This window comes from Castor canadensis, chromosome 10 (assembly GCF_047511655.1).
Source record: "Castor canadensis chromosome 10, mCasCan1.hap1v2, whole genome shotgun sequence".
NCBI lineage: Eukaryota > Metazoa > Chordata > Mammalia > Rodentia > Castoridae > Castor > Castor canadensis.
The window spans coordinates 74914519-74930323 of NC_133395.1; the positions used below are offsets into that span (position 1 = coordinate 74914519).

The following is a 15805-nucleotide window of genomic DNA, read 5'->3' on the forward strand; positions in this document are numbered from 1 at the left end:
AAACATTACAGCAGAAGAAAATTTTATGGAGGAAGAGGAGCAGGCATAAGAGTTGGAGAAAAGAAAGGACAGAATGGGGGAGGCAGAGATCGGAGTATCACAAGTTCAAAACCAGTCTGAGCTTCATTGTGAGATCCTGTCTCAAAAAGCAAGTGCTGGAGATGTAGCTCAGTGGCAGAACGTTCACCCAGCATTGGAAGACCCTGGGTTCCATTCCCACCACTGAAAAAAGAAATCCTGAATATTTTTTAAAAGACTCATGATGAATATTAATTTACTAAAGCATTTAAAGTACCCACTGGTTATATTTAAAAGTTGACTTTAAAATGTCAATATTTAGACTGGACTGAAGGCTTTATCTTTTGCAGCTATTTGAATTTGTGTTGAAAACGTTCATGAGAACCGTAAGAACATGAATTTGAAGACCACTGACTGAAACTCTCCAAGTATTTGGTTTTGGCTTTCTTCCAAATGTTTCTTCTTCAGACAACAGTTAGTGTCTATGAACCTGGCATATTCCTTGCAGTCAGAGAACGAGAAACTCCCAGTTAAGGAATAACAGGAAGTCTGAAGTTGGGACTTGCAGGTTTGCCCTTCTCAGAGTCTATCATATATTGTGCTGGGGGAAATAAATGCAAATTCCTGAGTAGCGACTTTGTGCAAACCACTCTCCTGGTGCACCCCCTCCTGTGGGAATCACCGCTCCATTTCACCAACAATAAAACTGAGCCACAGATGGCTTGCGACCTGCTTGGGGAAGCAGAGACAACAGGGGCTAGCCAGGGACTTCTCACTACCTTGAAGGATTAGAGATCCTCTTTATTGAGACAATTCAGACTAAAGACAGGCAGTGAAGGCTCCTGTGGTGATTTCACACCTCCCAGAGATGCCATGGGAGTCTGCTCCCCAGCTCCTGCAGAGCTCAGGGAGGCAGCCTGGGCGCAGGTGGAGAGGGGGAGAAGCTGCAGAGGTGTGAGGGAAGGACAGGGGATGGTAATGCCCCCAGCTTTGGAGATGAGGACTGGGGATGGTGGTGATGAGAAGTGTTCACTCATCCATCATTCAGAAGTCACTGCCTGCCCTCTCTAGATAGGGAGTGGCTTCTGTTCATTTGCCATGTTTAGGAACCACAGCCCTATTAGCCTATGTGCTGGATCTATGGGATACCACATAGCCAGCACCTTTAGGAAGAACCAAGGTGGTGATTCCTTGGTTTTGCCATAGGAGGGATTGCCGCCATAGTTGAAGGGGTGCCCTGTGCACAAAACGCACCTGAGTGCATTTTTGTGAGCCTTCCCCTTTCCATTTGTTTTGGATTCTGAATAATAAAAGACTTAAGTGAACAAATTAAAGCGTATATCAATCTGATTCAGACAGTGATCTACCGAATTAAATCCAACGTTGTTCCCGTTTTTGGTGTGAATGCCGTCCTCATCGTGGTAGCATAAGAATCCCAGTTGATATCACCAGCTGAAAGGACAAAAAAAGAAAAGTAAAAAAAGTTTTAAAGGTAGCAAATCAGAATAGTTTGGTCAAATGCTTTTTAAATTAAAATAACTTTAAAAAAAATTAAAATAATTTGGCCGGATATGATGGCACAGGCCAGTAATCCCAGTTACTTAGGAGGTAGAGATTAGGAGGATTTTGGTTGGAGGCCAGCCCACTGAGACCTCATCTCAAACAACAAGCCAGGCACAGTGGTATGGGCCTATAATCTACTACTTGGAAAGCATAGGTAAGAGCATTGTCATCAAAGAAGACCAAACCCAAACAAAAACTCAAGACCTGTAGGAAAAATAGCTAAAAAAACCAAAAAGGGCTGGGGGTGTGGCCTACATGGTAAAGCCTACCAATTTCCAGCAGGTTCAAAACTCAGTCCTGTAAATGAATGAATGAATGAATGAATGAATAAAATTAAAAATATTAAGATAATGTTGCAAAGCAAAAAAATATTTTGGACAGTCATTTTACTTTAGTCTAAAATGTCATAAAAACTACTTATGATCTTGAATAAGAATAAAAGCTTACCTTAGTTATTGGTTTTACATCAACATAAAGATAGGCTTATTGCTTTTTCTGAGCATTCATGCACGCTACTTTAGTGAACTCAAGCCACACACAAAAGACCAGAAGGAAGAAAGTGATCCATGTGAAATTCTCTCTCTAGATGCTCACTATTTGGTGTCAGTGATCAACTTTCATCACATTCGCTATATCGATGCACACACAGATGACTTTACACATGGGATCACCTCAGACACATCCAGTCTGGTCTTGGACACCTTCTCCTGTATTCTTTCTCTCTGCCATTGTCACCCTTCCCTCTCATCCTCCCTGCTAGCCCATGTTGACAATCATGTCTGTTTCTTTCCATATCTACACAGATGTCCACATACAAATACACAGACATACTGGGATTTAGTTTTCACCGTTTTGTTTTACAAAAATGAACTGATTAAATTACGCAAGGTGTCTGCTTCTTATTCTGTCATTAGCAGTGTCTTATAGGAAAACCTAGGACTTTCCTGGTGCAGGGGTAACAGCCTCTGTAATGGTGCACAGGTCTGTGGCAGACTGCTATTGAAAGCTATGGGAGTTGGGAAGATAGATTAGAAAAGTCCCAGCGCTGACTCCTGGGCACTCAGGGTCAAGAAGGGGAGGAGCTGGTGAAGGGGCTGAAAAGAACAGTCAGCCAGGCCAGGCCGGGAGAAAATCAGGAGCAAAAGAAGAAAGTGCTGTGGAGGAGAGGTCACCTTGGCAGAATGCCGAATGCATCCGGGATGGTGACTGAGGACCAACTTCTAACTAGACAGAAGCAGCAACATAGTTTATCTGCCTCAAAGTACCACCAAACTTTTTAGGCATAGAGTGCTCATCAGCAACATCTCTGCAGTTCTCCATACCAAAATATTCAATGAAAAATTCTAGAAATTAGCAGTTCATAAGTTATAACACATGCTGTTCTGAGCACCATTGTAAAAATCTCATGCCACCCAGCTCTGTCCTACTGGCACTGTGAACCATGCCTTTGTCCAGTGTGTCCACACTGCCTGCAACCACCCGCCCGGAAGTCGTTTGGCTATCTCACAGCATCACAGTGCTTGCATATCAGGTCCCTGGTTTGGGGCATCCTCTGGGAGTCTTGGAACATATTCTCTGTGGATAAGGAGAAATAACTGTACATGTTTTAAAGTTAAAAATCATTTTGCATATTTTAAAGTTAAAATCATTCACTCTCATTCTATAACAGTTACTTGTTACTATTTATATTTCTTGAGAACCCAGATTGAAATGTCTCTACATTTTTAATAAGCACTACTGCCTGGCACCTATCACCTCATCCCTAAACACGGTAGCCACCTCATTGCCTGAATGAGTTCCCACTCATGTGTCTTATTAGAATCGCTCTAAGCATCTGCTTTCAATTTCTCAATATCCTATAAAGCTGTAAGCCCTTACAGAGCTTAGGGAGCCCCAACCAAACATTTACACTTCTGTTGTCTGTGGGCTTCTTAATGTCCATCTCCCCGTGTCTCCAAACCAGGTCTTGGTTTTAATTTAAAGGCTCAGGTCTAGGCAGACAGCAAATCTGCTCATCTGTGACTATTCCCTGTGGCCTTCTCCGTGGTTCAAGTTCCTTGTCCATCCAAAAAGGACCCCAACTAGAGAACTGAATTCTTGTGTGTCCCCATCTGTACCTTCATTCCTACACTTTCCTGGTGTCTCCTCTCAAGTCCCACTCTGCTAGAAGTGGTGTTATTCTGTGTGGTGGTAATCACTTTACACTTGAAGGCATTTAATCCCAATAGCAGAATTAAATGTTCTTTGTGAAATGAATTCAAGTGTGAAGGAAGAGTAAGTGGGGCAAAAATTGTGAGGCAGGTTGCTCTTAAAGAAGTCTTTCTTTCTTCCTTTCTTCTTCCTTTCCTTCCTCCCTCCCTTCCTTTTTTTTTTTTTAAATACAGGGGATAGAACCCAAGGCCTTACACTTCCTAGCAGGTGTCTTACCACTTGAACCAAACCCACTTGGCCCCTTGTATTTTATTTTTTGAGATAGGGTCTAGATAACTTTTCCCAGGCTGGCCTCAAACTTCTACCTCCTGATCAGCTGGAATCACAGGAACGCATTGCTATACCTGGCTGGAATCACAGGCAGGCATTTCTACACCTGGCTGGAATCACAGGTAGGCATTGCTACACCTAGCTTACAGAAGCCTTCTTCAACCTGGTTGGAGCACATTCCTTTCACTTCTTTCTCCTGAGGCAAATAACACTAACCCAGTCTAGATCACTTTCCAGTTGGGCCCAAATAGCCCTCAAAATCCCTGGCCAAACAGCGCCCCAGGCAGCATCTCCCAGTCAATCTCATGGCTGAGCGCCATCTGCCTCTGTCCCTGCCTGGGGTCTTTCCTCTGCTAAGCACAAGTTGGAGGCTGGAGACTGGCAGCCAGCAGCCATGGATGGCTAGGTATCTATTCCAAGAGTCTGCAGGGACTGGAACTACAGTCCTGGCTGCACAGATCAGGGGCTCCCTCTGCTCCCTAACCCTAACCCTAACCCACCTGGATATACACTCCATTTCCAGGATGCCTCTTTTAACTTGGTGTTTGATGGTTTTTCTTGCTATAGTCCTTTTTGTATTTCTGGGCTTTGACCTCCATTGACAAAGCTTTTGAAAATAAAAAAAAAAAAGTTACTGGACTTCCTTTTCTTCATTAACAGAACTGTTCATTAAAAATCCATAATCACAGCATCCTTAAACTCTGTTTCCAGTACACTGTCAGTGTGTCACGGTTTTCTTCTGCCTTTCTTCTTGGTGAGTGATGCCCAACTCTTTCTCTATAGCTCCAAGTCACCTCTACTGCGATTCTGTCTTCTTGGTTGTTTCTTCCTTCTCTCCTTCATTGCTCCTTCTACAAACAAGTCTTGAGTCCTTTCCCTGGACCAACTTCTGTGCTTGCTACTGGGACACAGAGTCCTCTCCTGGCCCTGATTGGTGCCCAGGAACAACTATGTTTGCTGATATCCTATGTGTCCCCAGCACCCTCGGTAGTATGCAGTTCTTTCTGCTTGAATGAGAAGCATAGGTGGGTCCAGCAAAGACTTCATCAACTTGGTGACATTGAGCTGGGATTGGATTTGATAAGAGTTTGATAGGAAGATGGAGGAGAATGTGGAAACAGCAGGAAGGATGAGTCCAAGACATGGCAAAAGCCCTGAGACCATGCAGCTGAGGAGAAACACTAATAACAGGTCTGTGAGACCTCCTTTGTCCTGCTAAAGCCTTATTCTGCTAACCTTGGTGACTCACTGGAGGTGTCCACTACTACGAAAATATATAACAAAGCTTTCAAAATGAGGCTGGGGCGTGGTTCAAGTGGTAGAACACCTGCCTAGCAAGTGTGAGGCCCTACTTCAAATCCCAGTACTGCCAAAAAAATTATGAAGTCTATCTTATAATTTACAAAGTGTTTCCATATATTATTTTGTTTTATTTTCACAATTACCTGACAGATAACACAGGTATTAATTGTTTAGTGTGCTAAATGATGACCCCCAAAAAATCCATGTTCTAAATCCCAGAAATTGTGAATCTGAGCTTACCTAGAAAAGGGATCTTTGCACATTCAATTAAGGATCCTAAAAAGAGGAAATCATTCTAGTTATCTCAAGAACCTCAAATGCAATTATAAGTGTCCTTGTAAGAGAGAGGCAATGTGACCTCAGAGGCAGAGACTGAAGTAATAAGGCCACAAGTCAGGAATGCTGACAGAGCTGCACATGGACAACACACCTGTAATTCCAGCACTAGGAGATAGAAGTAGGGGTATTGCAAGTTGGAAACCAGCCTGGGCTACACAGTGATCTCCTGTCTCAAAAACAAAAAACAAAAAAACCAAACAAAAAAAAACCTGAGAAAAAAGGATCTTGTCCCAAAGCTTCTAGAGGGGATGGATCCCTGCTCATATCTTTGATTGCAGACTTCTAGCCCGTGAGGGAATAAGTTTTCATTGTTTTAAGCCACCAGTTTTGTGGTTTTGCATAGAGCTGTGGGAAACAAACACAGCTTGGGAGTGCCAGCCCACAGGAATTGCTCAACAGAGGTCCACTCATCAGAGTCATCGACCACCGCATCCTAATTTGGTGCCAAAGCTGCACAGTGGCACATCACACCTACTTTTTGGAGGGTGACTGTCCTAGTAATGGAAGATGGAGTCACAGGGGGCTATCAGAGCCCCAACACAGAAGGGGAAGCATTAAACTCACTCAGGAGAAGGAGAATTTGGAGGCCAAATCAAAGACAACTGGTGATCAAATTGAGATCCCCAGAAGCTGCCTTCCCTTCAATTCCAACAGCTGGGACCCTCCTAACTGGACACTTAAAAGTCTGGAAGGTTTGAGGGGGACAGGATTGAAACTTGGCACATGCTGAGTTGGAGACCTCTGTGTGACATCCAAATGGAATTGTCTGGTAGACAGTTGGATATTTCAGTCTGTAAATTTGGAGGCTAGTCCGCGTTAGAGAAAAAGAGCAGGGAATCACTGGCATCTTTGTGTAGCTCCTGAAGCCGAGGATGGTGTGTGGTCAGTCACAGAGAGGATGCAGAGCCACCAGAAGTCACCAGACAAAGGAGGGGGACGGGGGACAGTGGAAGAAACCAAGACAGCATGCTTAGGAAGCAGAGGGAATTAAAATGAGCCCCCGGGGACTCCTGGGGAGATTCTTTCCCTCCTGTCTCCTGGCTGGCCTCCACATTATATAGAAACTGAGCGCATGTGATTTTTTTTGTACTAATTAAGTATTTTCACTTTCCATTCTTAATTTACAAAGAAATGGCTTGGAATGACAGCACACTTCATTTCTTCTCGCGGGAACACAGCGCTAGGGAATTTACAGCTGACCGATTCCTCACAGCCAGCGTGGAACCACAATTAGGAAACTAGACAGCAGCCACAGAGTCACTACGGCCAAAAGAAAGGCCACGTTGGCGTAACCACACAGTAATCACGCCTGCTGCCAGGCTACATGGCTCTCCCTGCACACACACGAACCAGATGCCCCTGCCACGTGGGGAAGGAATCCCTTTGAAAGAAGCCCTCCCAGGAGAGGGGTGCAGCTGACTGCATAGCTCCCGGCCCCTGCTGCAGCTGCACAAGGGCTTGGTCTGCGTTCTGCAGCCCCCAGCTGCCCACCCCCCTCTTTCTTTGCTGCTTCCCAGACCCTGAATGCCCCTAGGACGCAAGCCCACTTGTTCCCTTCCAAACTTCTCCATCTCTGTTCCTCATTTGCCGTGGGCCTGTTCTTGGAAAGTCCTAGTCCTTCCTTTTCCTGTGCTGTCCGGGCTAGGCATTACTTGGGGTGTTTAAAGTCACCCTGGGGGGGTTTAGAGAGGGGGCTTGATGGCGACTATGAAGAGCTGGAGAATGGCAAGGTCATGAGCACCCTCATTCTCCCTGACTCCCCATCCATCCCTCAGCTGGGTCCATCCCTAAGATGGAGGTCGCACCCTTCAAGACTGGAAGCCCTTGGCTGCCCAGGAGCTTCCCCGGGAAAGACCCCCGCCCCGCCCTGCAGCCGAGCAGATCCGCAGTCTTACTGGGCTGGAGCTTCTGGTCGCATATAAAGGAGCACGGAGCCGTGGGCGTAGGCTGGGCCATCCTGCCCCAAAGGCTGGAGCACGTTCCAGCCGGACTTAGCGCTTCAGGCTGTGCGTGGGGCTTTGTGACGCGTCGCCAAGGAGACGCGGGTCGCCTTCTCTGCAGCTCAGTGGCGCCCTCTGTGAGGGTGGCTAACCGGGCCTGCGCAGGGATGGGTGCCAAAAGCCAAGCGTTAGGTGCTGATCTTGCTTTCACTGAGCCTTCGCAAACGTCTTGAGTATTTGGGAAAACGTGGAGGAAATGGAACAGGAAGTTTAATGTGAGACTTTCGAGTGCAAATTTTCATCTGTTCATAACTTTCAGCTGAAACAAATGTGCACAAAGTTTTGGCGGATCTGTACAGTGAACAGGGACCACGCAAGAAGACAAAATCATGGGTGGTGGGGTTTAAGGGGAATTAGAAGTAGAGTTTCTGTGACAGTCCATGCTATCAAACCACTCAGCTTTGTGTTACTACAAGGAAATGCCTGACACCAGCTACTTAAAAAGGAAAGAGAGGCTTATTTGGGCTCACAGTTTTGGAGGTTCAAGGACAGGCTTGGCAAGGCCATCTTGCCTATCTCACTTCATTGCTGGAAGGCAATGTGGGGATGGGTGTCACAGCCAGTGGTCACACCTCCACCTAGAAATCAAAGAGAGAGAGACAAAGCTCATGTGATCCCTTGGAGGGCATGCCTCTTGTGACCTAAGGACCTCCCACTAGGCTCCACCTCCTGAAAGTCAACAGCACCTCCCAATGGTTCCTCCTGGAACCTTTCCCAAATGGACCTGCTCATGTGAAACCATAGCATCTCAACACAAGAGTTCAGAGAGGGAGCAGAAGGTGAAAAGTGTGCTTAGAGACAGAAGGAAGAAGGGACACTTGTGTCCCTGTTCTCACCAAGCCATGTTCCTGGGACCACCCTCAGAGCTTTGTGATCATCTAGTTGTTGGTCTATACCACCCGTGGCCATGGACTAAGGATGAGGAAGGTCTTTCATCTTTATATTCTTGGCAGCCATCTGGTAATCTGACACCTACTAGGTGCTTAGCAACTTCTGACTGGCTCCAGGTTGGAGCATCAGTCACTCCTGTGAAGAGAGGACAGGGCATACACATTAAAGACTGCTAGCAACATGTTTAGAAAGCTCTTTACAACAGATTCTTATCCTGAAAGGAATTAGCCTTACAGAGGGCCTTAGGTAGACAATAGTGTAACGAAAGAAGAGTTTATTGAAGGAGGCAGAATGCAAGGAACATCTTCAAAATGAAGGGCTAAACTAGAATTTTCTGAGGGGAAGAGTCTCTGCAAATAATGGAGGGAACATAACACATTTTAGAATCAAATTTCGAAACAATGAATGGTGGAACACACTAGGAGGCACAGACTGCTGCCGGTGTTATAAAAGGCAAGAGTCTAAATTAGGATTTAGTAGTGCCATCTAAATTAAGAAAGTAGCACCCAATAACAGATTAACTGTCTGGAAATGGTAGGGCTAATTAGCATAGCATAATTTAAGAGAAATATATTTTTAAAACAGAGCAGCAAGTCTATAGAACTTTTAAAGTGAATTCTTATTACTATCTTACATTTGTCTGCTTTTCAGCGAGCTGACATGATGGTGCATGCACCGAATGGAGCAAGAGTCAGAAGATGCTTTTGTTGCCTTAGAGTAAAGCAAAGACTTCTGTGAGCCCCAATTTCCTTATCTATAAAATGAGTATATGAGTTCCTGCCTCACTGGGCTGTGAAGATAATAACCTTGACAATAATTTATCAATGATGAGCCACACAAACCTTAGGTACTGCTCTTTTGTCTGATTGCTATTCTGATCTTCACTCTTTTTATACAGTCTCTCACTTCTGTTTCAACATGTGTTTTTTGGTTTGGGTCCAGGTTATTGTGAGTAGTTTAGCCCCATTCTTGCCAAAGTAGAGTTTCTTTTCCTATCTCCCTTCCTCAACAAAATACTGACGGCACCAAGTGCAAGCTGTATGATGGTATTAAGGACAACACCCCGGCCATGATAGAAGCTCAGGAGCTCCCAGCTTCCCAAAAGAAGAGTGCCTGTGCTGAGTCCTCCAGGATGCCCAGAGTCAACCAGGTGAAGAGGAGGAGGTCACACAAGGTAAAGTAATGGCCCAAGTGGCTTGAACAGCTGCCTGAACTCAGAGAAGACCGGGAGTTTGGTGTTACCATGTTGGAAACAGAGAGCTGGGTGAGGGCCATGTCAAGAGGTCAGGACTTCACCAAGCATGGGAGACATCACTGCAAGGGTTAAACAATAGACTAACATTTCAGTAAATCCTGATCTCTGTTCCAATAGGAGGAGGAGAAGCATGTCATATCATTCTGCCAGAATAAGTTAATCACTCAGAAACCAAAACATCGGAGTTATTATTATGCTTTGAAGACAGTTTCTCATTGATCCAAACAACTGAGAATAGCTGTGTCAAATAGGTTAAAAGTTAATTGGTTGTTTCCAATTAAAATTATTGTAATAAATTTCTTTCCGCATGTATGCACACACAAAGGGTACACAATGCAAAGCAGTAAAGATGGGTGGGTGGTAGGGGTGAGCAAATGGTAACCCCAGAGCACTCAAATGCTGGCTGTCAAGGAGAAGAAAATCTTCAGTGGGGAAGAAAAGGAGGGGGCCAAGTAGACAGCATTATTGCTTAAAATGAGACTGAAATAGCCAAGGTCACAGGCCACACGTAGAAGGCAGGGAGGGAGAGATGGAAGCTACAGGACAGGGTGGAGGAGCCCAGCTGCAGGAGACAGGTGTGCTGGAGAGCTGCCTCCCAGTCTAAAGGTGCACACCCACACCTGGGCATCTGTGGGAACATGGACTTGGAGTCAGTAAGTCATATGGGAGCTAGGCTTCTACATTTCTAATGAGATCCCCAGGTGATTCACAGAATTAGAGATGGTCAGACCTAGAGTGTCTAGGCAGCCTCAGCATCACCAGTTAACCAATGCAGAAGCTCAAGCCCACAGCTACTGAATCAGAATCTGTACTCTAATAAAGCCTCCAGAAGATTCCTAGACGTGTTTCAAATTGGAGAAACACTGCTTGGAGTAATACGAGAGAGAGGCAAGATCATCTCCTGAATGAGAGGGAAAATAGGAAAGAGTTGGGAGGATTTCAAAAGCAAGCCAATGAAGGATATATTAAAAAAAACAAAACAAAACAAAACAAAACCCACAGGTATCTGCTTCCAAAAGCCCAGAAGAGGTCAAAAAATCTACAGTAACATCCAGCTCCTTTGGGTAGGAAGATACTGACTGAAGTTTCTCTACCTCGGTTCTTATACATGGGCAAAAAAGACTTTTCCTTCAAGTGTCCTGATAAGAAAAAATAGAATCTCTCTCTCTCTCTCTCTCTCTCTCTCTCTCACATATACACATATACTGATTAACTCGAGAATTTTCTCAATTTTTGTTATGTAGTCTGTATTAGAGCTTTCCAGAGAAACAGAACCAATAGGAAATTATTCATCTATCTTATCAATTAATTTTAATGAATTAGATGGAAGTTGTCAAGTCCACGGTCTGTAGTATAGATCAGGAGGTTGGCAACACAGGGAGGACTTTATGCTTCAGCTCAAACCCAAAGGCTATCTGTTGGCAGAATTCCCTCTTGCTGAGTCTTTGATAGTACTTAGGTATACCCACATTAGAGAGGGAAATCTGCTTTACTCAAAATCTACTACTTTAAATGCCAATCTCATCCAAAAATCCTTCACAGAAACACCCAGAACAATGTTTGACCAGATAGCTGGGCACATAAAATTAGCCATCACAGACCTAGATCTTTCGGTGACCTTCTAGTTCACAGTTGAGACAAGAGCAGTGGTGGTAAGTACTCCTAGAATAATTATTATCCTTTTATTGAAAATTTAAGAAAAGAAAATTCTATAATCTCTATATTATTAAGATAGTCTAATTTCAAGGTGGTAGATTTTATGGTCTACTTCTGACTTGCTACTCACCAAATTTATTTATATTCCATCCAAATAAAGACATAACCTTAAGTTCAGATTATGGATTCCATCAAAACCTCATCAACTCCCTTAAATGGGACCTCCATCCTGGGCATCTCTGTTTTCCCTGGCATTTGAGTTTTTCTCCTCTCTAAACTCTTAAGGAGAAGCTGTCTGGGCCAGCCATTGGGGCAATCACCATTGCTTTCCATAGTTAGTTCTCTCTTCAGATCTATACAAGGAGTGGATATCAAGTGGGAACACATTTTAAATCTGTTATTCGAGCACTTACCCATCCAAATGAATGTTCTCTTCTTCAAAGTAATTTATTTTAATGATGCTGCTATTGATTAAAGCATTTTTGAAATTCCTTAGAAACTCCCTTTAGAAACAGATGCACACAATTCTTTACAATTTCTTCAGTGGGAGGATAACTTTGCTCTTTGAAGATAGATTGGATATTTTAAAAAGTAAAAATACATTTGATCTGATAATCAAGGTGGGTGATCAAGTTGAGCACTGTTATCCTTTAGCCCCAAATGAAACTGTGACCATCAAGTAATGAGAAAACTGACTTCCTCATTCTGTAAATAATTTCTGGACCTGAAAAATTTTTATTAGCATATATTAATAGTACAGATGTTTATGTGATACTTCCATGCATGCCTATAAAGTACTTTGGTCATATTCACCCCTCTATTACTCTTTCTTATCCTCCCTCCCCCCTTTTAAAAATAATAAGTTTCATTATTCTACTTTCGTACATTCATATGAAATACTCTGATCATGGATACCCCCTCTTCACCTTCTCCTTCACTCCCCCCACCCATTTGCTGGTCTCTACCCCCAAACAGTCCCAGTTTTATACTTGTATCATTCTTTTTCTTTTTTCTTAAGAGAGATTCTGTGTGAACATGTGATACTGTCTTTTTCAATCTGGCTCATTTTATTTAACATGATGATTTTCAGTTCCATCCATTTTCCTACAGCTAACATAGTTTCATTTCTTCTTTACTCCATTTTCTTTATCCATTCATCAGTTGGTAGACACCTAGGCAGATTCCATAGTTCAGCCACTGTGAGTAGTGCTTCTGTAACCACAGATGTGCAGGGATCTCTGTTGCATGGGACTTACACTCCTTTAGATACATACCCAGCTCTATTTTTAATTTTGAGGAGCCTGCATACGATTTTCATAGTGGCTGCACTAATTTACATTCTTACCAACAGTGTGTAAGGGTTCCTTCCTACCTGCCCCTCCATCCTCTTGATGGTTGCCACTCTGACTGGGGTGAGACGGAATCTCTGTAGTTTTGATTTGCAGTTCCCAATAATAAGCATAAGTTCTCCTCCCTGTTGGTGGGGAGGAGGCTGAGGACATTACCTGCTTTAGCAGGCTTGGCCTGGGAACAGAAGCCTTAAACCCACTTGGTAGCTAATGCACACCAGGATCCAGTTCCCTGTGGTGAGTCTCAGTGCTTTCAGACCCACCCAGCAGTTCACCTCCTTGTTAAGGGGAGGAGGCCATGGAAATCATGTGATTAGAGAGCCCTAGACTCTGCACCCTCAAATTCACCCACATGCTGGGATGTAGCTCCTGGGTGCAGTCTCAGTGCTTTCTGACCCACCCAGCAGTTCTCCTGCCTTGTGACTATAACTTTGCTTTCTCTTCAGTGTCCAGGGGAGCCGGGAATGGGGCTTGGAACTGTTTGCTGCTTTTCTCTGTTGCCTTGATTTCTTTCTGTGCTTCTCTGCTGTCCTGCCACCTCTTCCATGATTCCCAGTGCTCTTCCTCTCTTTCTCTCTCCAGAAGAGTCTCTCCTGTGTTACCTGACTCTTCTCATTCATAGTCAAAACAGTAGATGCTTGTAATCCACCATCTTTTCTCCCCACCCCCCTTTTTTTGTGGGACTAGGATTTGAACTCAGCACTTCATGCTTACAAACCAGGTGCTCTATTTCTTGACCCTCCAGTCCATTTTGTTCCAGTTATTTTGGAGATGGGAGTCTTGTGAACTATTTGTACAGGCTGGCTTTGAACCTGGATCCTCCCAATCAAGGCTGACCACATTATACCAGGATAAAGGCCTCTTTTATCTAGCAAGCTCTGTCCTAGCCTTGTTACCAATCTAACAGACTTCCCAATCTCACCTCTTAGTAATATTTGCTAAAAAAATACACTAGCAACTCCTTTATAGGCAGTTGCTGAAACTTGGCTGAGAGAATAAGGATTGAGTGAATGCATTTAATTCAGAGATTACACAAAGTTTTTAATGACGAAAGAAACCTCCCAGAACTTTAGACTATTTCTGGAATAATTGTTTTGGTTTTTTTTTTTCTCAATTCAGCTACTTTAAAAAGTCAAAACAAAGTAAGTTGTCAATTTTGTGAACAGAATTTCTGTTTCCTTTGAGAAATTTGATACTTGATAGAACCTAAGGTTTGTTTGCACTGGCCTAACACTTGTCTCATTGTTAGTATTCTTTCTTTTTAACTGAGTTTAATAATCTTCTGATATTATGAGCACTTTCCTCTTTTTGGAGAGATCGGTGTCAAATTTCATTTCCTTTTTTCATGGCTCTTTTCTTCAAAAGGTTCTTTTTTGAGAAAGTGGTCATGAAAACCACAATTTTTATTTCAGTTTGGTGAGTTACAAGGCAAATATACCGCCCTCAAACCACAAGGGAGCAATCACACACCCTGGGTCACAAATTAATCAAGCCTAGGTTGAATGCTAAGAAAAGTTTTAATTGTGCAAACGTACAACATAACATTTCAAATTTAAATGGCAGGGCCATCACTGTGTTATCAAAATGTGTATACAAGAACATTTTAAAAAAGGATAGAAAAATGGTACTCAGGACCCGTAAAACTTCCCCAGTATGAGCATATGTAATGACTCACTCATGCAAGTTTTTCTTTGTAGGTAAGATTTTTTTTTTTCTGTTGAATAATTCCTTTGTGGAGCTATAAGATGGAAAACGCTCTGATGTAGTAATGCATTAGGGTAATGATACAGCTTTGCTCTATTTTTCTTTTCGTATGAGGATTGCTAAAAGCTTATTTTAAATGCCCGACTGATGTGGTGTGCTTTCAAGAAGGAGGACATAGCCACATGCGTTATACCTCCCCTACCATTGGTTGGCACCACACCACGTGGCTTTATTCTGGAAGGGCCACTTGTGGAGAAGGATGGAATGGGGTTCACATTCCAGGTAGTGGGTGGCAGCCTGGCCTGTTCTCCAGCAAACCTGACCTTGAATGTTTCTTGTAAGGTTTCACAAGGGAGGATGAAAAATGACATCAGCCTTTTGCCCAGCACATTTGCAAGAGAAAAGCAATGCCAACCCCGGTAAACAAGGATATCCCAAGCAGAGGGTCACACCCTGACTCAGGACGCATCACAGGTCATATCCAAGTCAGACACCTCCCACAGAGGCCGCCAGAAACGCTCCCAGGGTGTCAGGATCCTGTAGCTTCCTCTGCCTCTTTGGAGAAGTGTTCAAAGTAGAGGACACCCCACCCTGAGTCACAGGGCCAACGCCCTTCTACCCTAGTAACATAAGCTTGAAAGAAGCCAGATATACCAGGCGTGCCAGGTACCTCGCCGGGGAAGGAACAGAGGAGCCCTCTATAGAAGCCATGCCTGGCAAGGGGGTGGAAGTGCCTGCCTCCCACCTCCTCTTGCCCCTCAACCTGCAGTCTGGCAGAGGCCTGGTGTGTAGGAGTGACAGCGAGAATGTTCTATCCAATCAAACAAATGGGTTGTGTGTGTCTTCAGATTCCAGAACACTTGGAAATGGTAATTCTGCCAAAAGAGGCTCTGTCAGAGATGATCTGGGTGACAGATTGCAGTTAAAAACATCATCTATTGAACCTACAAAACAGTAAATAAAGCATTCATTATTACCAGGAAAAAAAAAGCTTCCCATGCAACCAAACCATTTCAGTAATCGTGAATCCTGGCTTCCAAGGAAAACTCAAAAGGCTAAAGAAAAAATGTGTTGCTTTTTCACTTTATCAGGGGGACATGATTGTCACTTGCTTTCCTGCAAGCTGGAAATTTGCAATGAGACACATGTACTCTTTCTCACTCAATGGCAAAAGGCCCACATTTGGGGAACAGGTACTCAGGACGGAGGTCAGGTTCCGAAGGGGGACAGAGCTGAATTTCCAGCCT

At 43.8% G+C, this 15805-nt stretch overlaps 2 protein-coding genes across 4 annotated transcripts in view; both read right to left on the reverse strand.

Moving 5' to 3' along the window:
- The window catches only part of Tex26 (testis expressed 26), a 46093-nt gene extending 33651 nt beyond the window's left edge, over positions 1-12442 (reverse strand). Inside the window, exons 1-3 of the mRNA XM_074043607.1 lie at positions 8540-12442; positions 7599-8281; positions 1386-1470 (exon numbers count right to left, since the gene is read on the reverse strand). Coding sequence (XP_073899708.1) covers positions 1386-1470; positions 7599-7659 — 146 coding nt within the window. The 5' untranslated portion in view covers positions 7660-8281; positions 8540-12442. The remainder of the gene's footprint in view (positions 1-1385; positions 1471-7598; positions 8282-8539) is intronic.
- Positions 12443-14352: 1910 nt separating this feature from the next.
- Positions 14353-15805, reverse strand: part of Medag (mesenteric estrogen dependent adipogenesis) — a 30342-nt gene continuing 28889 nt past the window's right edge. For all 3 annotated transcript variants that reach the window (XM_074043604.1, XM_020177612.2, XM_074043606.1), the window contains exon 5: positions 14353-15502. In XM_074043604.1, the coding sequence (XP_073899705.1) occupies positions 15378-15502 (125 nt within the window). In that variant the 3' untranslated portion in view covers positions 14353-15377. The remainder of the gene's footprint in view (positions 15503-15805) is intronic.